The 24,140-nt window shown below is 40.6% G+C and overlaps 1 protein-coding gene across 1 annotated transcript in view; it reads right to left on the bottom strand.

Annotated features, from left to right (window-relative positions):
* The window catches only part of MBOAT2 (membrane bound O-acyltransferase domain containing 2), a 98,854-nt gene extending 77,505 nt beyond the window's left edge, over positions 1-21,349 (bottom strand). Inside the window, exons 1-3 of the mRNA XM_065631539.1 lie at positions 21,168-21,349; positions 3,822-3,967; positions 997-1,074 (exon numbers count right to left, since the gene is read on the bottom strand). Of these exons, the coding sequence (XP_065487611.1) occupies positions 997-1,074; positions 3,822-3,967; positions 21,168-21,239 (296 nt within the window). The 5' untranslated portion in view covers positions 21,240-21,349. The remainder of the gene's footprint in view (positions 1-996; positions 1,075-3,821; positions 3,968-21,167) is intronic.
* Between the last annotated feature and the right edge of the window lie 2,791 nt (positions 21,350-24,140).

Here is a 24,140-nt window from a genome sequence, read left to right as displayed (position 1 = left end):
TCTCTCGCAACTGCAGCAGTTTGAATACATCAGGCTTTGTAGAAAATCCATGAAATATGAACTTAATATGGCATATTTCGAAAGACAATAAAATTATATTCAGTAGCAGAGTATAAAGAAGCAGTGTTCTAATAGGGAGGATCATGAGCTAAAGCCACACTGGCTCTGCACTTTCTGTGTAAAACAATTTTTGTTTTTCGTTCTTTTACCAGCATCTTTCCTGACAGCCTCACACACCTCAGGAACCTGTTCAAGCAAGGATTTGCTATTTTACTAAACATTTATGCAGGAATTAACACAGTGGGAACCTAATTTGGTTCTGATCTCTATACTAGTGAAATAGTAAGATGTATGCATGCAGTAATAAAATAAATGTCTTTCCTGCTTTTAAGAATGCTTGAAAAAGAGAAACAAGCACCATTCTATATGGATTCAGATACTGTTAATCTAATCATGCATTCAAGCGAACCTAAAAAAATGCCCTATGTATGGAATTTTACAATAGTATTCTTAACCTAAGACAGCATTCACACTGTGTTATTCTTACAAAACAACACACACAAAAAAGGAAATGACAAACACTTAGTACCTAAAAGTATTTCTCACACAAATTTTGTTGACATCTTCCTTCTTCTACCACTGGCTGTTATCAAATTACATTGAGTTAACTCATTTGTGAGACACCTAGAATTACTTACGATTAAGTAATGACAAGACAACAACAATAAAAAAACCACCACCACACAGAACGCTGAGAACACAAAAGAAGTCTCAGTAGAATATTACCAATTTTAACAAGCTTTAGGTATTCCAAAAAGCTGGCAAAAATACCAATGAAGCCATTTTATCTCCTGGAAATAAAACCCTGGTTAGCAGAATTCAAGTACTGAAATATTATGAGACAACCAGAAGTATGACATATGTACACAGTTACTAAAAAACCTAAACAGTAGCATTCTTGTAAAAGCAAAATAATATTTTACAATGGAAACTTACTTGTGCATATTTTCCACTCCTATTATGATCATGATATAGTAGGAAATTCCACTTTGTATAACAAAATGTAAGGCATACCTAGGGAAAAAAAAAATAAGAGTAAACCCTCACGGCATTTTCATTAATGATAGTAAACTGCCTGCATGTATTTATGTAACGTGAAATTAAATAGGTTTGCCAAATTTTAACTCCATCACTGCTTCCAGAAAAGCCTTTCATTCTATTTAGGTTTTCTACAGCCCTGCCTTCTGTTGAGAGCTTTGCCCTTTAGCACAACACAGACAGCAGCAATGAACAATAACTACAGACTTGGCTAGAACTCATAAACAAGACTATAGTAAATGCTGGTAATCCTTAAAATACAAAGATTCTATCTCATAATACTTCCACTTGGCATTATTTCATGTGTAAATAACATTAATATTTTGTGGTTCAATTTCTAGACTCATCTTTTATCTGTTTCCAAGAACAGGTATCTCAGATAAGGCAAGCAATATCTTAATTCCACAATATCTGCATATGGGAAGATTTCCCAGTCAATATAAATGGTAACTCTGTACAGCCAGTCTCTTTACTTCAGGTCATAAAGGGATCATGGTGACGATGGTCTCAAAAACATGAACAAAAAAAACCCCTACATCCCACAAACCCACAGATTTATTTCACAAAGGTGTTCTAACCTCTTATTATTATTTATTTTTCACATCTTACCACACCATCCTTGTTTGGGAGGTTTGTTTTGTTTTATTTTTTAGAAGAGAGCAATAGTAGAGCACTTCTGGCAAACCACTGGCGAATATTTCTCTTCCAGAGTTGTTAACAGTAGCAATATGATTGATCTCCAATTCAAAAATTAGAAGGGAAACATTTAAATACAAACTAAAGTAGTAAATTTTAGCTATATACAATAGCTATGCTATTTGCTATTGTCCCAAGGAAATTATTCCTTCTCTTCTGTCCTACATCACCATCACAAGCACTACAAATGTGACTGAAAACTAACACACCTGAAATTGAAGAGGACAACATAATGACTAATAAATATTCTTACAAGGATTGTAACCTATACATATACTCTGATTCCTTGGGGAGGGGGGAGAGGAACCAAACAAAACTTTCAAAAAACATGCTTGTGTAATACATACTTAAGCACTAGGAAGAAGAGTTGGCACAAGTGCAATGGAAGTATCAGCTTCCTAAAGAACATATACTTTTAACAGCTCAAATTATGTTCTTTTCACAATTTTTAAAAAGCTTTTAGTTCCATGATTGCAAGAAAGCCTTTTAGTAAAACAGAAATTAATTGCTAAAATAATTGCTTTAAGTATGATCCAAAGCAAACCAGAATAACCAGGATTTCTACTACGGCATAAAATTTCTCTCAAATTTATTTTCCAGTGTGTATTGCCAATGAGAAGCTTCCACAAATCTTTATTTCTGTCTGTTGGGGATGGAGGTTGTTTCTTTCTAAAGTCTTTGATCCCCAAATTTCAGACATGAACATATTGTTAACACTTTCTAATTACAAGCTACAATTAACAATTTCTGTTTCCAGTACAACGGATACAAAACGTGCTTTGAAAGCTTACACAGGTCTCACAAAAACCACACACAGGAGCACCTATCTCCCGTATCATCCTGCTCATTTGGTGCTAAAATTGGAAGTATTTGACATCAGATCATTCTCTGAAAGCAGAATACCACAGCCAAAAGTTTAAGAAATGCACGAGAGTTATGGAATTGTATATACAAGTAAATTGCACGTGTAAATCCAAATAATAAAACCTACTGATTTTTCTTTCCTAAATTTAAAAGTAATACATATCAACTCATGGTGAGAAGCCTCTGCAACATGCCAATGTAGAGGCCAAATCTGTGGTTTGGAATTCCAAGATTTATTTATAGACGCTCTGTTTGTGCACACAGTGTGCATCTTCCCACCTGCACAACAGCTTGATTAATTCCCCCTAGTTCAGTAATAGTCAGTATAAGTCTTCTCTATACCTAACGCCAAGCAAGCACTTTGTTTACCATGCAATTGAACAAAACTGGCAATTAATTCATCTTAAACCAGCTTGGGAAAATGAGAGCCATTTAGTAAGCTATTTTTGAAAGAAAAAGTTTCACCCAATTAAATGCATATCCTTTATTAGACCTACTAAAATCCTGGCTTGCTACACTGTGAAAAGATCAAGATGTGAAAACAGCAGTCAGAGAAAATTTGCATATTAAAAAAACCCAAAAAAAACCCAAAAAAACCCCACCAACCACAACAAACCAACCCAAAAAACACCACACACCAAAAACCAAAATAAAACACGCTCTCCCTCCGAAACATGAAAGAGGCCCTCCCTCCTCCCAAATACTCTCAAATTGAGACCAGGCCCTTTCCAGGTATTTTTTCATCAATACTGCAGTTCTGGACATTCTTCCTCCAAAATGTCAGATTATATCCAATATTCAGAAAAAGACATAGCAAGTTATCTCATGCAGTGAATATTAAGAGAAGTTACCTTAGTCAGCACACCTGTGCTGTGCCTCAAGAAAATACTTCTCAAGCAATTTTACAGAAAAGCTGGTACAAATTAAACAAACTGCACCTGCTTCATCCTCCCAAAACTACAGGAAGACAGCATGTTAGCTACCAGTGAGCAAATGGAAGATCTTTCAAAATTTGTGCACCGCATCAGAAAATTTAAGCTATTTCTATACATTTGCAGCAGCTAAAACCCACAGAATTAGGTAATTCTTCATAGCAAAACTTTCCTGAAAACAAGAAATGAAAATCTACAAGTCCCTGAAAAGTGAATTTAAGTGCGACTTACCATCCAAAACAAAAAAGTGCAAGATAAAGGCCCAGGAGGGTTGCAACAACATGTCTTATAAATGGGCTAGTTTTGCTTGAATGAAGGTATGTTCGAAACCAAATAGCCGCAAGCAAGGCAAACAGTTGGCACACTACAAAGTTGACCTGTATAAAAAAAGAAAAAAGTTGTCACACACTTGTGTATTAAAAATTAATAGAAATACCCACATACTATTATCAATGTGCAGAACCTCTGGCTCTGCCACAGCTCTTAGCACAGCCCAACAGTCTCAGAGAGCTTCTCCCAAGAACCCCCCTCCATAAAGCACAAAACAGTGCTCCCCTGAGCAGCTAAGAAGATAGATCAAACCAGTAGAAGCAATCTATGCATGAATCAAGAACAAAAAAACATAACTTGTATGTATATTCCTGTAAATTTTCTGTACACCAAACCACGCTATCAACCATGGAATCACTTATACTCTCCCAGTAGCGTGAAGACCTGGGTTGGGTTTTCACTTGGTTTTTTTTGGAAATAAAACCATATCAGCTACACAAATCCCTGGCAGATAACTTCAGCGTCCCGTGCAGAAGCAGGGCTCAACAAAGTGCACTTCAGTGGTACATAAACAGATAAACAGCTTGGCTGCACACTGGACTTTCTTCTTGTACATTCAAGTAAGAGTTTCAGAAATTCCTCCTCGCTTCAGGCCATTTATTCTAGAAGACAGAAAATCTCTTGTATATTAAATATTTAAAGACATTAGGGCACTGAAAAGTGGAATTAAAAAAAACAAACCAATGAGTAGAAAAGAATCATTCTGACTATGGCCTGGAAAAAAAATAACAGTAAGAGCATGCTAAAGAAATAATTTCCTCAAATACAGTAACTGCTACCAAAACTGGCTTAAGCTACAGAAAGCCGGATGAATTCCTTTATTTAGAAAAGAACATTTCCCACCCCCATGGATTTTTTTTCTTCTGTAGAAAACTGCCTAACAATGTTCTGTGTCTAATAGCATCATCCCAACTTAACATAAGCAACAGCTTGGGGACCACTCCCTCAGGTCATAAGCACTTCAATACAAGACGCTTGCACACACCGCACGCTTGACTGGTCCTTAGCACAACAATGTTTCAGCCTCTTTGATGTCACTTAGCTGAAATACATACTTTATCCTAATACCACAGGGTACAATGGCAACACTTTTATATTCATGACAGCAAGCCTAAGATTGATGTTTGCAGGAACACAGTGCACACCTCTAGTGCTATAATTCGGCCAGTCCATTCCTTCATCATTTTTCAGGCAAGCTGCAGGCAGTAACAGGTAAGGGTATGAATGTACTTAAACACTGTTATATTTCCAGTAGAAGCTAAATAACACCAACTACGTACAGAACTCTCACCTTTGTAACAATTGCAGAGACTCCTCATTTGCAAATACAGGGATAATTCCCCTTTTTCTGAACCACCCTAAAACCTTCTGTAATACCAAGTTCCACAGCCATTAAGTGCTCACAGGGAAAGAGGCTCGGAAGGCAGGGCTGCTCTTTTTAACAGGAGCAGTTCCCTAAACTAAACCGTCACATACATCTTGCCATCCATTCTCTTATTCCCACATTTACATTATGCTTTTAACAGCATTTTAAAAATCCTAAATGAATGAGGAGATATTCTCTCAGGGTATGACTTGACCTGTTTTCTCTCCTTTGTAAGCAATGATGCAAACGAAACAGATCAAGGTTTATAACTCAGGACAAATCTGTGGATTTAGTGGGAAAGTTTCATACAAACTGTCAAGTTTAATGAGCCACTGAAAGGGAAACAAACTCATAACATTTTTTTAAAAAAATAGAAGGCAAGAAATAAAAAAAAAAATAAAGTCAAAGCAACTAACTATGAATTCAGTCTCGATATTTGTGTTTGATATTTACTACAGAAATTAAGCTATGGGATATACCACAGAGCATGTTACTGACCCAAAAAATTGTCACCCAAGACATATTAGGAGGTAGAGGGAGACAGAGGAGAAAACTGGGACAGATACACCGTGAAGCTGAGGTGGAGAGACAGAGGGAAAGAATGGACATGAACACCAGTCCATAAGTGATAGCACGGCAGACAAGTCAGCATTGCTGGCTTTACTGAACGTCCAGACAACACTGTTTTGGCGCATTACAGATAATTTGCCTGTTGGTGTCTCATGATGCCCCTCTTTTTCGGATTACCTCTCCAAGCAGGGTAGCAAGACCCAGAGAAGAAAAATAGGCATCATCTGGCCCCTACTATTACCATGGCAAAGAGAAGTGCTTGGCATCTCTGACCTGTATCATCATCATCTCACAACCAAACTCGAATTTCACAATTCAGGGTGAGCCTGCAGGTTTAGGAATGTGGAAAAGCCTCATGAAAACTTGCAAAGTGAATCTGAACAAAGTGTCCCCTCTTCACTCCCTATCTGCTGACTCCTTTCCTGAGTGCTTGCTCTTGCTTTAATTACTAACCCAAATGACCAAATCCCTATCTGAAAAACAGTATCCCATTAAACAAAAAACCCATCTTCCTCCATAAGAATATTTTGAGAACAGCAATAAAATTCAGACCAACCCCACAGGCAAAAGTTCCAAGAATGTCAATTCAGGATGTTGGTGTTTTGCACACACAACTAAACGACTCAAGCAACACAATCTTGTTCTGAAAGCCTTCCTAACAAGTGACTCCAGAACTACCAGTGGGTATTTATAAACTGCTTTTCCCAAAATCTGCAAACATACGCATACTTGGATGTATGAAGGACATTACCACGATGTTCACACACCACCCTGTGTTTCTTCTCAACAATCGGATCCTGACACTTGCCTCGTTGTGTACCAAATGCAGATTACAAAGCACCAACGGTTTTGCAGACTTATATCACATCAAATCGTCCCAAAGCTTTAAATACATATTTGTAAAACCAAGCTATGCAGCAGTTAAGATTTGTGAGCCATGCAGCTTCAGTTTAGCCTTTACACATACCTGCTTCTGATAATATTCTTTCTGTTGCTTTATTCCATTTTCCCCAGCAGGATTTCTGCTTCATTCAGTGAACGGGCAATTGCCAGTTTTTGCTCTCATTCTATGACCCATTAAGTGCTTACCACCTGCATCCTATACTGAATAGAAACACCTTACATCGCCCCATAGACATGTTTATGCAGTTCTGTCCTTAATGTGGGAAGACCACATAAAATAAATGTAAACTTCGCAAGATCAGTATTCCTATTCCTGTTTGAAAGGTGTCTGACCGGCACACAGTGATGAAAACCCAGAGGGTAAAATAAATGCCCACTAACTTTTGTTCCCCAATTTCAGACACTCAGTGCCTAGTTCTTCAGTCAATACTTTTAAGAGAACTTAAACTGAAGCTGTACTCTGAAAATATAACTTCAGCTGCTATTTTGAATATCAGCATGCCCATAAATCAGGCCCAAAGTATCTCAAAATGCAAGCAAAACTGAAAATCATCACTACAACATATTTTCGTTGTATTGTTTCTCCAGGTCACTCAAACTCTGTGGTTTACTACTGATTTGTATTCTGAATAAGAGAAGGAGCTCAAATGGAAGAGCATGTAACTGCTATTGGGTTGTGCTACAGTCACAAACGTAATCTTCACCTGACACTTTTCTGACTTTTGAGTATCTGCTATTACAGGCTATATATTCACTTGGTCAACACTTTGAATATCTGATTTCTGACATTTTAAAAAGAAATGGAAAACACAGCATATGTATCACAAAGTCAAAGCTTATCTGTTTGCAATTACCTGTGGCTGCTTCAGTCCAAAGCATAGATTTCTACCACTTCAGCTATTAGAAATAGGTATTAATTTCCACATGGAAATAAGAGTAAACCCTTACCAATCCTGCAGAGGGTAGAAAGATAAACGGACTCTCTGGGCTCCCAAATTGTATCCCATTCACTTCCAGTTCCAGCTGCAAGACAATGTGTGCATCTACACAGTGTTTTAGTTTAGATCAGGAGAGGGCTTCTGCAGCAAACCTCCCAGTCATCCTCACTTCAGATGCTTTGGTGTGCATTGCAGTGGTGTCCAAATACACAAAGCTGATTTCTTTTAAGCTAAACGGAACTAGAAGATCCGTTCCAAAGGTCAGCGCTCATTTAGCCCATGGACTGACCCAAGGCAAAAGCAGAATTTCCCAAAATCATTGTAGGATCAATGTTGGATCCTCAGTGCCAACCACTTCATTCCACAGAAGCATTCCTCCTGTACTGCACTACTTGCTGAAGTAAACAAAGCCAAAATGTAACATTTAGCTTTTTCCTAATTACTTCTCCCATCTTAACCCACACTGACCAGTGTGGAGCTGACATACGGCTTCACTGAGATACGTGAAGAACTGAAGATATACAGCTTGCCTTGAAATAGAGCACAAAAATTATCCGGCTTCCTAGAAGACCAATGGAACAGCCATTTGGACAGCAAGGGAGCAAGAACAAGGACAGAGCTGGGCATCACCATCATGAAAGCTTCCACAAAAGCCAGGTGCTTAACCAAGCAGTGATTTTGTTGGCAAATGTCATACACAGTAACTTCAACATCTGGGAGCAATGTACTTGCGTACCTTCTGAAAACTTAGAGCTCTTATAACATTGTTTCATATACATTGTTTAAGAACTTCACGACTCGGTCAGACATGAGCTGAACACCCACAAAGACAACGTATTCCCAAATGCAGCACGATTAATTCCTCAAACCAAATTCTAACTCGCCCTCCGCCCTTCAAAGTAATAAAATCTATTCCAATCAGCAGCTCCAGTTTTATAAAAGAAATAAGAAGTGGCCCAATCCACTTAAAGCTGAGACTTCCTCAGGAAAAAATTCTGATGCAGTTGCATGGAACAGCAAGTTTCACCCTCAATAGTTATAATTTAGCATATGTGTAAGAAAACAGACACAGAATTTTTTACCTCCAGCTTATATCAACAGCTCAGCTTATAATGAAAGTAACACCTCAAAGTCCCATATAGAGAGCAACATGTAATGGAAAATCATGTGTGCAGAAGAATAAAAAATTTACAACGATAATATAAATTACTAGCACTGGTTACTCAGCAATGATTAATGTAGGTGTGTGTTAAATACCACTTAGACATACTAAGCTATTACAAAACCTGCTGTATGTACTCTAGCAATTTGAAAATTAAATCCACTATTTTGGTGCAAGACTGGTGACACAGCTAGTGCAGTTTACAGGCACACTTTGTGCCAAATGTAACAGTAAAACATGAGCACAAATTCACAATTTCAATGTTTGGAGTAGCTACAGAAAATTCAAACCCATTATCATTAACTGCACTAAGCTATCCACATTAAAAAATTCCCATTTGTGTGACCTGTGCAAAAGTCAAAAGAAAGTTTATAATAAAACTTTTGAAGACATCTGTTCAAGTCTTTTAAAAATGTAAATGTAAGTTATGCCATGCATTTGTAAAAACGAAGTTATTTCTTAGGGAAAAAAAAAAGCGTTTGAGGGATCAAGCCTTTACATGTAGCAAAAGAAAAGGAGAAAAAGGTCACTGACAGCTACAAGGATTTTCATCATCAAGAGGAAGTTTGACAAAACATTTAATTTGAACAGCTAGAAATCTCCAATCTTCTGATATAGCCAGCATCTTTAATAAACCATTAAAGAAGTTTCTAAATTCCATGTTAAAAAGAAATATAGAAGAAAATATTATTTATCCTATGAAACTAATTTTTAATACACTACTGTGCCATTTTTATCCACTAATTCAGATTTTAGGCTAAGCTTCCTCTTCATATCAGCTTCTTTTTAATATCAAAAGCCAATCATTGCAGCCAAACCCTCCAGAATCATGCTCTTTCACAGCACAGAAGGCATTTGCCTCATTCAAAAAAGCAGCCGAAGCAGCAGAGGAATTTAACTGATATAGATAATTCCTAATTGGATGGCACAAATTAATCATACAAACCCACACAGCCTACAATCCACTGAGAAGCAGCAACATGACTGTACAAAGTTTTGCACACCAGCTCTAACAAGGCACCGAGAGGCACTTAGAAGAAAAATAGGGACTGTGAAATACAAGAGAAACAGTGGTCTAGAGGGTAAAGCACCAAATAAAATTCAGGAATACTGCATTTTACTCTCTTCTGTCAATGTCACACATAACCTCCTTGGAATTTATGTCATCTTTGTGCTTTTTTATTTTCTCATTTTTAACAAATCTTCTCTGTTCAGAAGAAAAAAAAAAAGTATTCAAACCTGTAAACTGCAATGAACACCTGTGGCCTCAATAACACACTTTGGATGAATTAAAGCCCATGTGGGTTTTTTGCTTGGTTTGGTTGGTTGGTTTTGTGTGGTATTTTTGTTTGGTTTAAGTTGTTAAATTAAAAAAAAGGCAGTATAGTTCTCATTGCTGATGAAATAGGCTTTTGAAAATGGTCATCCAAATATAAGCAGAAGCACTGAATCCTACCTGATCATGCACAGAGCCTAAAACAACAGTTTGAAGATGCAAGATGCATCACTGGTAACAGTCAATAACCTGCAGAGACAACGAATCTGCAGCCACAGATTTAGGGTTTTTGACCCATTTCACCACACTGTAGCAAGTCTCCTCCATGGAATTCAGTTTCTCTGAGCTGCAAGATGCCAGCACCCTTTCTCTCCCTGTCTACAGCCATTTTTGGCCCACCACTCTGCCACAGAAAAAGTTATCACAGATGCTTCCTGCCTTGTCTGACAGGGCTAGTGAGCACAGTGTGTTGGGCAGAACTCCTATTCTCCCATCTTATGGCTCGATTTTCAACCACCATAGTTATTAGAGGTAAAACACATTTAAAAAAAACATTTTAGAACATGAACTACAAAAACACTTTGAAAAGAGCTCCTGCAAGAGCGGGGAGATCAAGACAGAATAACGCACATTTTATTTAAAAAGAAGCGCTGATCTTGAAGCTGAAGCTTTGACTTCTATTTTCCTGAATCTATAGGGCTATTTTACTAGCAGTAACACTGTAAAACCACAAACCTCTGCAAGCATCATATTTGTTGACACAGACTTGTCAAAAATTGCCCAGCTTTATCACAATTAATGGAGCCTCAGTTGTGCCTTGTTTCTCGAATGTCAGTATTTTCTTGTTCGTGCTGCCTGTTAGGTCAAAACCATTTCCCTTTTCCACCAAAACAATTAGCTAAGGAATTAAAAACAGCTACAGATGTTCACAAAAAGCTATTAATACTTATAATGCAGGAGAGCTGATGCTTTTTGCACAACAACCAGATAGCAGTACAGATGGATCTTCTTCTGCCCAATTGCTAACCTTCATCTAGTATAAAAGAAAACTAACAGTTTGTACAATTATCCAATAATTGCTGACTGCCGAACCACTAAGAGCTCAAGAGTCAGAATAACTATTTGAAACCCAACGATCAATTTTCCAACTATTTGCTGAAAATTGCTGCCCTCATATTTATTAAAAAAAAAAAAAAAAAAAAAAGGAAAAAAGAACAATTTCCGCAGTAAAGCTGAAAAAAGCAATTCCATGACAAGAATCAAAATCAAAGTGTTTGGTAATTTTCTTCAATTTATTGGGAAATGTCAGAAAGAGAAGTCCAGAGACAATGGTACAGGTATCTGATAAAGGTAAAGGACACTTGAGAGATCAATAACGAGAACTCTTCTTCTCTAACTGATAGGAAGGAACAGGGATTCCTCTTTCAACTCAAAGATCGTAAATTTTGTGGCAATGCTTTCAAATGCTTTTTTTGTTCAAACAATAACAAGCGTCTTCGATGATGAAAATGTGGCTAATTAACAGTCCTGCCCTTCGGGCTCAACCTCACTTCATGGCTGAAATCTGAAGAAATGGAGGAGAAGCAGTAATGCTTATTTTTGGAGTAGTATCCATATGGGAGATGTTTATGTTAAGGCAGCATGCGCTTTGCAGCAAAGTCTGTTACTGCATGTTTATACAGTACCCAATGTAAAGGAACACTCATTTTCAAATGAGACTTCCAAGCACGGCCCCTCTACTAGCAGCCACTTCCTTCAAGTACATACTCGAAACATTTGTGTCTGTCAACTTTGACACCACTGGCAAAGCTTTTTAATGGTGCACAAATATACTTCATCTTCATATGAATGCACTGGCAGCTGTAAAGACTTACTCATCAGATTCTGAATGCTTTCTTTCCAAGCTGATTTCAGTCCAAAACATCAAAGACAGCTATGACATAACGTTAATAATAGTACTTCTATTTCCAGTATTAACTTCCAATTTCTAGCTTGTAGTTCTTAAGTATGCTGGAGAGAGTGAAGAACATCATGAAGAACATGATGTGGGTACAAGTATTATAATCTGGTTTGTTCAATGAATGAGCATCAAATCCAATAAGCTTTTTCAAACAAGGCTTACTAAACCATTACTCAGAATTACTCTAAGAAAAACTGTATGAATAAAGTGGAAACAACTAAAACTAATTCATTAAAGATAGGAAGATGTCAGCTGAAGGGGGGTCTCTCTGATGAGCTCTTGAGGATTCGGCATTATAGATTCTGAGCTGTCACACGTAACAGCTATTTATTCACAGGAACAGACGAAAACCAGGAAACAAGTTGGTTCAAAGGTGAAACTGGACTAACAGTACTGGGTTGGGGTTCTTGCTTGTGTGCTTTGTTTTGCTTCTCAACATCAACAGGGACCTAAAGCACTTGCTCCTGTTGAGCGAAAACTAGTTTGGCCAGTTAAGGGCTGCAGAGCTCAGACTACCAGGGAAAATGGGTTTACAACACTGAAACACAACAGCCTGGCATTATGTTGGCAAAACACAGTTCCAAACAAAGACCAGCTGAGCTATGACATTTTCAGAAGTGTGGCTTTTTGTCACACACACATGCATATAGTCATTAACCTCAAAATCTCTACTCTTTGTCACATAAGTGTCAGCAGTATACGATATATTCAAACGTGTATTTGAGCAACAAGGTTTTATTTAATGCCCACAGAGAACCACTGAAGTGCCTGAAATTTTGTAAAAACTTTACCATTTTCTCACTTTCCTAGCCATTTAAAAATAAAGCAAAATAACTAACATCTTTGGAGGTATCCTTCTCAAATGCAACCAGAAACAGACACTTTTCTCCATTAAGATCTACTAGTATATTCTGCTGATACGTGAGAAACTGAAAACCATCTTAAAATAAACAAAACATAGATAGTAACACTCTCTTGTCCATATAGCCTGCAGAAATCCAGTAACAGCAGCAGTCAACTTAATTAGCAAGTAAAACTAATGTTCTCCATCTTTAAGAGAGTCAGCTTCTCAGTGTTCTCCATGCGGGGAAAAAAAAAAGAAAAAAAAAAGAAAGTTTACTATGCTCTGCCTTGAATGAACTACTGTTCAACTCAGTCTCTACTCCTCCATGTCCATTATCCTCCTGCTCTTCCCAGTTCAGGAATCATCTGCATGAAATCAGCCACCTACAAAATCTCCAAGCACAACAGCCCTGAAAACATTTGCAATACACAGCAACCTGCAGAAGTAATAGACGCTACTTCGAGCTGTTAGAGTTTTTCAAATTAATTCCATTTTCTTTTATAATATTTTAGTAACATCTAAAATTATGCTTCCATTGTAAGATATTTTATCTAACTTCTTACATTCAATCCCATTACAGATAATAATTTGTTAACACATTCCAAGGTTAGTCCTTCTACAGATCTGGTAGCCACCACTGGGCTTCTAACAAATTCCTGCAGATTCATAGTGGCCTCAATTTCTTTCTAGGTTTTCCACCGTGAAGAATAAAAACCCATTCATTATATTCTGGGCTGTCAGTTCACTTTTTGAGTGACATGCTTAGTCTTTGCTGAATTATTAATTTTTTTATATTTATATATATATATATATATACACGCGCACATATATATGAATGATTGACAGGAAGCAGTAGAATCAAGAGCATTACTCAGCCTGCAGGCAGGTCGGAAAGCTGAAGAATGACCTATACAGGTAGCATATACCACTGTAGGTACACAACCAGCGTGTTCACAAGCCATGTTTCAGAATATCAGTACCTTCTTCTGCAGCTTGGGTCACTTTAACTAGAATTAAAAGGCAACACCAAAGTCTCAGCTACAGCAAATTACGCCATTATAGCCAAACCCAAAATAGCTTCTTCACCTTTGGATACATTATTCCACAATAAAAGGCAGAGCTATGGATGTTTTCCTTTACAAAAGATGGCTTACCTGCCAAAAACATCACTTAAAACAAGCAGGCATAACTAGCATTTACCTAAATTTGCAGACAAATGGAAATTGCCAAACAGCTCTGTTCACTTGAACAAGTGCTATAAGTCTAATAATAACTGATGTTGAATTTAAAGTACTTTCCAAAGCATATAGGGAAAACAAAATATTCATACTCAAGAACTGCATCAAGACTTTCTGTAAAAAAAAAATGCTGTAAAGATGCACATATTAAGTAAACAGCCTTTCAGCTGGGTACATGTAGTTTTTCTCACCTTCCAGTAAAAAAAACCAAAACCCCACAGTCTAGACTCCCTCATTCAAAGGCTTGGAAAACAAGAAAAAAACCTGGGCATCTGTTACTCAGGAAAAGTGCATGTTACTCAAAATAATAAATGTGAAGATGACACGCCACAATCAAGCTGCAAAGGATGTATCACTGTGCTTCATTAGCTCAACACAGGAACAGGCAAACAGGAGTTAAATCAACAAATATCAGGGCTAATGAATGATAAAGATAACTTAAGTTTTTTCGGTTTTCAGAACTCTTGTTTTAAGTCAGCACTGTACCTGAGAAAAAGCACGCAGAGGGAAAACATCTACATACCTGCGGTGCAACAGATTTACAGCAGTAACACTCCAAAGACAGAGCAACACAGTGGTAAATATGTACTCAGTAAATAAGTGACTCTCATAATCTTCCTTATGTCTTACTGGTTTTATGTCATTAGCCTGTTCTTTGGACACTCCCGTATTTCTTTTCAACATCCTTGGACTGCAGTATTTTCGCAGCAATTTCTGAACTGTATTTTGAATTCAGAAACAGCTTGTACTGTGGCAAACATAGGCCAGTAAGTGTTCACACTTACACCACGTAAATGAACTGCCTAAGGATGGGAAAAACAATTTGAGAAAACAAAGCAGGTGACTATAGGATTTTAGATGTTTACTGTAGAAACCTTGGGCTGTAATTATATTTGAGTTTTCCACTGCTTCACAAAAACCTGGAGAAAACATACCCAGTATGAAAGGGAGCAAGAGTATATTGGAAAGAAAATTCACTGCTGCCTCCCTAAAAATTAAAAAATTACAGTAGCTCTATACTTTATGTCCTCACAACAATATTCATGAACCTGAATTAAATAGAAGTATTTATTTCTTGCACTAAATCTTTCTGTCCCTTAATAGATGGGTTCACCTTTTCCAGCACCGTAGCCAGTGTCTCCTTTCCTTTCCAATTCTGCCCATTACAGCTTCCACTACTCCTTTCAAGATAGTCGCCTCCCCTTCCCAATTTTTTCTCTTATCCCAAGAGCTTCATCCTTCTTTACACACTTTTTCATTTTGGAGTAACTTCAACCAACAATACCAGGAGAGTTAAGTCAACACCTAAACATGAATCCCAAAATCTGGGAAAGGTGTCAATGCAGAGAGACTAGGATCCATCTGATGATAAATTCTCTCCCACTAGTTCAAAGGGAAGCTAAGAAACTGATAAAAACACCATCCCAGGACTTTGCTAGTGAATCCAAACAACTCAAAACATCCAGTCATTGAGAACAGCACATACAGATGGAGAAAGGGGTCTTTGTCCAGCTTCTTTTCACCTACTACAGCCTCCATCTATTGTCATGGGAGGTGCCTAGTGGAAGGTGCCACTGCCCATGGCGCGGGGGCTGGAACTAAATGAGCTTTACGGTCCCTTCCAGGCCAAACCATTCTGTGATGCCAGGCTTGTGCTTTGCTATCCACCCTTCGGTCTTCTGACTGCTGCTAGCAGCGGGTAAGGAAAGCACAGAGCAAAGAAGGGGCACAATTTTCTTATACTACCACTCCCTCATCTTTAGTGTTTGGATTTCACACACACTCAAATGTTTCTTTTCCTCACTTCTCTTACTCAGGAGTTTCCTGGGTCACATCAGAAAAAACAGTAACGTGCTGCTCTGTATTTCACACCTGCACACAAAGGTCTAAGAATAAATGGTGAAAGAGAATAAAACCTGGGACACTCTTCACTTTATTCTTTTTTATAGTTTCATAATGCTTAATACAAATACTAGGCCATCTAAATTCTGGACAGCTATACAGGACAAACTTTTTAATTTCCACTCCATGTTTAGACAAAAAGGGTTTTTATCAGACTAAAGCGTTTTAATCCTCAGTACTCAGGTTGCCTTGGCAGAAAACAAGGGAGGCTGAGGTATCACTAATGCCCAAAACTTTCTGAAAGAACAGAGCGCTAACTAGGAGACACATCCAGATGTTGCCTGCAGGCAGATCAGGCACATACGGCCTCTCAAAATGCTGCAATCTCAAAGTGACTCTCTACGCCACCTCCAAGCCTGCTCTTCAACCTAAACTCCAGCTGTGGCTCATCTCCAAAGCATAAAGTAAGAAAATTTGCAGATACATCTTGCCAGCCACGTGCATGGAAGAAATAAACATTTCAGACAGATATAAGAGGAAAAAAAATCTTGCCCACTCTCGTTGAAGGCAATAAGGTGAAACATGAAGGCTCAACATATGTCAATGATAATTGCTTTTATGTGGAACTTAGTGCATTAAGCATATGTTGAAAGCAACTTGGGTAACCCTTTGCACAAAGAAGCATATGCAGAAAATTGTGCAAAGATGTAGATGGAGCAGACTGGTCTGTGATGACCAAATTCATGAAGTACATATGGTTTATACAGTTCACATTTAGGAGGACTTGGATTTTAATGCTTATTATTTATAAAAGGTCAGCTCAGATTCTTTGAAGGTTGATGGCACTCGTGTAGAAAATTATATTTATTCTACACAAATGAGCAAATTTATCCAAATAAAAGCTAAAATTAGACTGTGGGGGAAGAAAAAACAAAATACCAAACACCAACCAAGAAAAGTACGGGAATAGCAAGGTTGGGTTTTTTTTAGTTTTGTTGGAAAAAAAAAAAAACAAAACACAAAAACAACAAAACATACTGCTTATCTTTACATCCTGGAATTTAAGTGAAGTGCATAATCATAAACAGGACATTTTATTCAGTCTATACATCTTCACATGGCTATACCGCTAGCAGTTGGAACCATACCCTCTTTCCTTATCTAGAAGATAATGACTGAAGTTAGTTCAGTTGATCCAGTTGTTCAGACCATATTTCAAGATCTCAAGATCAATCTCTTGGACAAACCATGCAAAAAGCTGACACTCACATATTGTTACAGTCAATCTCCTATCTCCCCTGCTCAGCTGCTCCTCTAGTACAGTTATCTGTTTCTATGGCAAATGAAGGGCATTAGTAACCCATATAATTTTTGCCAATTTGCAGATTAAAAATTTGCTCCCTCTGGTGGAAGCAGTGAAAGCAAAGATTGTTCTCTGATCTCGCCTCACCCCACAAAGACCTAAAAGCAAGAAGAAAGCTTTGCTCTCCTAGAAACATTCTCATCTCTCAGCAAATTTAAATATCTCCCATGTAATGACAGGTAGGCTGACATGTCATCAAGAGAAGTCATTTGTCAATAGACAATCAGCAAGATAGTGCCAGAACTAGAAACAGACCCTGGTCCAATGCGCTATTTGTCAGGCTTCACCTCTGAGAAAGAAGAAAGTGGCAGAGGCACAAATACAACATGAGTACACACAGGAAAAACAGCAGGCTAGGTGAGAGACGTAACTATAATAAAATAATTCAAGTTGCTACCTCGATGCACTATGCAATACATGCTTCTCTAGCAGCCTGGTTTTTATGATAATCCTTCCTATACTTCTCTTTAGCTGTCGGGGCGGTAAGGACATAACTGCATTTATTCCCTCTCTCCCCCAGCAAGACAGAGGGAATACTGTGGTACATTAACATACATTCATTCATTCAAGACCCAAGGTGATACAGTTGTCAACGGAATGCTTCCTTTGCCAAGCAGCAAAGAGGCTCTCCAAGAAGTGAAAAGATACAGTCCTTACTTGAGGCTTTTCACCACCAAGGAGCGATTTTTTTTTTCCCTTTATAATAAAATACAAAAGAAAGGTATGCAAGTTTGCCTTCCCAAATCTACAGAGATAATCATAGGTTCTTGTTCACACCAAGCATCTTCCCTTGCACCACAAGACTTAAAATAACAATAGAAAAATTGGAACAAGAAGCCTACCAAAAATGCACTAGCTTTTCCATGCAGTCACTTCAGTTAACCTGGTCCAAGGCAAAATAAGAGCCAAAGGAAGGTTTAATATAGTGGCAAGTTATCACATAATACCTTGTTGAGGGATGTACATGAAAGCAGAAAATAAGTTCTCTTCCATTCCTACAGCTAACTAGCACTCTAGTACCAGGAGGAAAGATCTAGGAACAGCAATCTGTTACAGCAACAAGGCTTTTCTCTTGTAACACAGTTGGGCATGCAGAGAAGACCATTCATAAAAGTGTGTCAAATGGCTCTGGTGGAGCTGTCATACTCCATCTTCCGCACTGATCTCTAACAAGCTCATAACCAATACCATTCGCAAACAAATCTCTGCTTCTAGTTCTAACAAGCATTAAGTCAAAAAGTAATCTATTTCTCACATTCAATCTACACACAGATTTGGATCTGATTAATTAGTTCGATCTTACCAGCTTCACCTTTTAACTGAAAGTCCTACTTCCATTCACTGCCAAATAGGCAGGTTCTTCGTCCATTTGTCTGAACACCCAGACAGCAGAGTGTCACTGACACATGCTACCTGGATTTGTCCTCCCGCAGTTACATGCCTTTGCCTTCACTACGACTTTACAGCAGGATAATTAGACAGTAATGGCTTAAACGTAAGTGACAATCGCAACATTTTGGATATAAAAAGTAGTAGCTACTTGGGGTCAAAACCTGAACATAGAAGTGAAGAAACAAAACCCATTCATCCCCTTCAGTTCTGAGTGCTGGAATTATTCTGGAGTGCTCATTTCAAGTCCCTGCCATACTGGTATGACTGTAGTCACAGTACAGATTGGGATCAAGTAGCAGAAACAACCTACTGATCAGAAAAACCTTTATTCTCTTGGGTTTTTTTCAAAGCACTGCTACCTTTTCATACCAAGTATGAGTATAGTATCACTGAATGTCACACATAATCTTTGAGCACACACAGCAAAGAGTATAAACACTTCTTCTTCTCTGCCCTCATTCTCTCCTTTTACTACCTTTGATTTGATTACACTGAACACATTTCACATTCTTTCTGTATTACGAACTTACTATCAAGATAGACTCAAGCTGAGAGGTTACAAAAATCTAACTTTGATTAAAAAAGTTATAGATACATTCTCCTCAGTGCAGCATAATTTTATAAGTCCTCAATTCATACTCCAGTCATCATATACAACTGGACCTATATTACGTACAGCCCACTGATGTCTAAAACCAAAGTATGTATGGTTTTTAACTGCTTATAACAAATCTTTTAAACCATGTGTTTAGCCACCCTCCATTGTCATTATCCCCAAAAGCTCCAACAGAGCTCAAATAGTATGTTATAAAAACATCTTGGCTTTATAAGAGTGTCTGTTGCAAAACATTCAATACAGGGAAGTTTTCCAGGCTTTGACAAAAAGTAGTTTTATTATCATCAAAATTCCAGATCCACAACATTTAAAATAAATTGGGTAGAAGCTGCACTACGTCATGAAGCAATTACATTTATGACTGTTGTTATGAATAGATAATTATATGACGCCAGCATCATGCCATGAAAAGACTGTCATCTCTTACTTGTTTTATGGTAACCCATAGGAGCTACACACTTTATGGAAACAAATACATGGCACACGGCAAGAAGAGCTTCCAGCCTGCGCATCCGAGGCATCGAGCCAGGCGGTGCCATTGACCCCGGGCACAGGTATCATTGCAAGTTGCACACAGTATCTCTGCCATCACAGCGAGCTCCATTTAAACTTGCCTGCTTTTGTCAGTGTTCTAGAAGGTACTTTTTCATGTGTATCCTTAACCTAAGGTTCTCTCTTCTCCATTCAAACAAATGGTGGGGGGAAAGGGGAAGGAAAAAAAAAAAAAGTATTTCAGTAGTTCAGTCTATCACAAAACTCTTCCACTACACACATTCCTTCCTCTGCATTTATTTTCCACTTAGTTTTCTCACTCATTAGGTGTGTTTTGTAAAACCAAACCATTAAAATCTCCCTCTGCATAAACACAGACTGTTTTCCTTGATGTATTTCATTCATTCATTAATAGACTTAAGGTTTTTTTAATAAGAATTCCTGACATGAAATTTATAGGAGATAATTCAGGCTACTTATGTATTCAAAACCACATAAATATTCTGTAGATTTAGCAGGTCCAGACCACTTCTTCCATTAAAAAAAAAATATTGTACAACTTCAGTTATTAAACTCTGCAAACCTCAGTCTCCCAATCTTATTTTGAAATCCTCTGATGTTTTGTGCAGACAACAGGATTAACAGGCTTCAGGAATTTTTATATCACTCGGACAAAAGATACCACAGAAACGCTCTGCCAACAAAGTACACATGCATCCCCAAGAGCATTGTGTGCAGCACAGAGTATTATTTAACGCTGCATTTAAAAACCCCTGGCAGGCGCATCCAGGCACAGCGCACTGCTTTGCATTCGCAATTATCGCTCAGCCTTCGCATCGCTGCGCTGGTAGCGGCCCCGTTCCCAGCTGCGGAGCCACATCTGGCCCAAGGCGGATGCCAACAAGTTGGCCGGCCCGGCGCCGCGATCGCAGCCCCCGCGGCCTGACCCCGGCGCGCCCGCGGCCGCGCACCGGCGGGGCGGGACGGGCCCGGGACGCGGCCGCGCTGCCGGAGCGGCGGGAGCGCACCTGCACACGGGGCGCGGCCGGAGCCCCCCGCCCCCCGCGCCCCCGCTCTCCCCTCACGCAGCCGCCGCCGCCTCGCCGGGCGCTGCCCACCCTCCCCCCGGCCCCCCGCCCGGCGGAGGCGGGGAGGATGGAGGGGCCGCGGGGGGACAGGGCGGGGCGGAACGGCGCGGAGCTGGGGCGCTCGCCCGGCGCGGCACCGCCCCGCCCCGGCGAGCCCTCGGGAGGCAGCGGCGGGGCAGGCGCCTCCCCATCCTCACCTGGTCGACGGGCAGTCGCACGGCGTTGCTGAGGGGCTGCAGCAGCGTAGAGCCCGTGGTGCTGGTGGCCATGGCGAGTGCGCCTCTCCCCACGCCGGGAGAGCGGGTGACGAGGCCGGCGGCGGCGCCGCTCCCCGCCCGGGCTCCCGCGGCGGCAGCAACAACGGCGGCGGCAGCGCGAAGAGCCCCAGCCCCGCACGGCGCCGTGACAACAAGGGGCCGGCGCGGCCCCGCCGCCGACTGACAGCGCTGGCGGCCAATCCGCGCGCGGGGCCGCCGCAGAGTGACAGGCGGGCTGGCCCAATCCCCGCCCCTCGGCGGGGTGGGCGGGACGAGGCGGCTCCCCTCCGGCGGCAGCGGTCCGGCGCGGGGGGCGGGAGGGAGCGGATGGGGCCCGGGCCGGCGGGGGTCGTTGAAGTAAATCGTGGGGCGGCCCAGCGGAGTGGAAGGAGGCGGCCCCGCGGCGGCCGCTCCGCGCTGAGGGCGGGCCGAAGGTGCGCGCAGCGCGCAGGTACCGCGCAGGGTCCGGCGCGGCCTCGCCCTGCGGCAGGCGGCGCTGCGGGGGGCGCGGGGCAGGGGCCCGGCCGCGCCTCCCCTCCCCTCCCCTCCCCTCGGCTCTGCTCGGCTGGGCTGTGCGCGGCCTCGCCGGGGGCACCTGGGGGAAAGTGGTGCCTTCCTGCGCGGGGTGGGGTGGGGAAGCAGGGACAGCCCGGCAGGGGCGCGCCCCGGTGCCGGCTGGACCAGGTGTCTGTCGCCGAGGGCAGCGCGAAGCCGTGTGGATGCAGGCGGATGCTGAGGTAACAAGGTCAGCCCCCCGTTCTGCTCCTGGCCGACCCCCCTTTTGCCAGAACGGACGCGGAGGCCGCTCGGTAGCTGAGCAGTGGTGGATGCGCACAGGGTGTGAGGGTGGCCTGGCACCCTGAAGAAGTCACAAAAAATGGGTAAAAACCCTGTTCCTACAACCACCCGTTGACTTAAGGATGCCTGCCTGTCGCAGCTATAAGCCACAGGTGTTAATTTACTAATGGCCTGTTTCTTAAATACTTCAAATGGTACAAGGGTGAGTACCTTTACAGTAGGTTCAGCCTAGTGGTGCAGTTTCACAGAACGTTAGGGATAGGAAGGGACCTCAAAAGGTCATCCAGTCCAATCCCCCCGCTGGAGCAGGAACACCTAGGTGAGGTTACACAGGAAGGCGTCCAGGCGGGTTTTGAATGTCTCCAGAGAAGGAGACTCCACAACCTCCCTGGGCAGCCTGTTCCAGTGTTCTGTCACCCTCACTGAGAAGAAGTTTCTTCTCAAATTTAAGTGGAACCTCTTGTGTTCCAGCTTGAACCCATTATCCCTTGTCTTACTGTTGGTTGTCACCAAGAAGAGCCTGGCTCCATCCTCGTGACACCCACCCTTTATATATTTATAAACATTGATGAGGTCACCCCTCAGTCTCCTCTTCTCCAAGCTAAAGAGACCCAGCTCCCTCAGCCTTTCCTCATAAGGGAGATGCTCCACTCCCTTCATCATCTTTGTGGCCCTGTGCTGGACTCTCTCCAGCAGTTCCCTGTCCTTCTTGAACTGAGGGGCCCAGAACTGGACACGATATTCCAGATGAGGTCTCACCAGGGCAGCGCAGAGGGGAAGGAGAACCTCTCTCGACCTAGGAGAACCTCTTTCGACCTCTCTCAAGAAGTGACATGGTGATGCTGATGGAATAGATCGGTGCACAGCCCAGCTCTTCCATCTGCCCAGTCAACACTATCCAATGTGAGTGAAGTCTTGGGTGAGGGCTTCACATTAGGAAGGGCAGCAAACCAGATGAGCTTGTGCAGTAGGCTATTTATGAAATCATTCTGGTTTAGTGCCCTGCCTGCCTCTCTTACATTACAGCTTTCTGTTGTGTTAGCGTTGAGTTTTTTCTTTTGAAATAACTGTAACCTTAGTTGTTCTAAATGATGTGGTGAAGGAAACCTCCAAAGGACTATACTCCTCTTATTTATAAAACTGCTCGAGAATCCTGGATCTACTGAGAGAAAACTACAGGTTATTACTTGCATTTTATTATACATTTATAATCATTATTGTATATGTTACCTCTAAACCATGCTATGGTCAGTAGTCTACCCTCAACACAAAAATGTCACAATTTTAACTATGTGAGAGATGAAATGCTTTGTCCAATATCATTCTGACAGTCTGAACCATGTCTGCAGTAGTGGCTAGGTATAGTGATTTACATAGCCATTTAAGTTCCTGGTTAATGGTAATTGGTAGTAGCAGGAAAATGGAGGTAAGTGTAATTATCTGAAAACATCTGTTGTTTCTCTGACTGAGTTGCAGACCACACTCTGTACTTATGTTTTAGCTTGTGGTAAGGGTTTTTGTCTGCGTTTAAAGAGACTGGCTAATAGGTACAAATAAGTGGTTTTAATTAGATTTCTTCACTGCGTGACAGGCAATTAGAATTGTGGTAGCATCTGCAGCTTCAGAAGCAATAGCATGATGGTTTTGTAGTAAAGCAAAGAGAGCTGCTTTCAGAAAGGAGAAAAAAAACCCCTTTTCTCAATTAATTCTGAATCAGTCCCTTAAATCTAAACCCACAAATTCTATATACGTGTGAGTAACTTCATAGGAGTGCAATGCTACTAGGCTCAGTATAGTCTGCATTACACTATACATATGTATATAGAGACTAAGTTCATTTTATTTGATTTTCTTTTAGTAAGGAGACACACAAATCTTTGGAAATCTTAACCTAAACATTCTCGAATGAAGCCGCTAAAGAGCTGCTTTAGAAAATGCTGATAGCTAATTCTGAATCATAGTCTAGTCACAAGAAATTATTCTGGTGCATCTATATAAATCCATGGAGGTGGTGTTACTGAGACTTTCATGAAATATTTGCAGCAAATAATTGACCTACTGAATGAACTCTGTACTTTCAATTAACAAAATGCCCTGAGGAAAAGCTCATGATAT

This window comes from Caloenas nicobarica, chromosome 3 (genome assembly GCF_036013445.1).
Source record: "Caloenas nicobarica isolate bCalNic1 chromosome 3, bCalNic1.hap1, whole genome shotgun sequence".
In the NCBI taxonomy this organism is placed as follows: domain Eukaryota; kingdom Metazoa; phylum Chordata; class Aves; order Columbiformes; family Columbidae; genus Caloenas; species Caloenas nicobarica.
The sequence above is the reverse complement of the archived record's forward strand: the minus strand, read 5'-3'. Positions and strand labels throughout refer to the sequence as shown.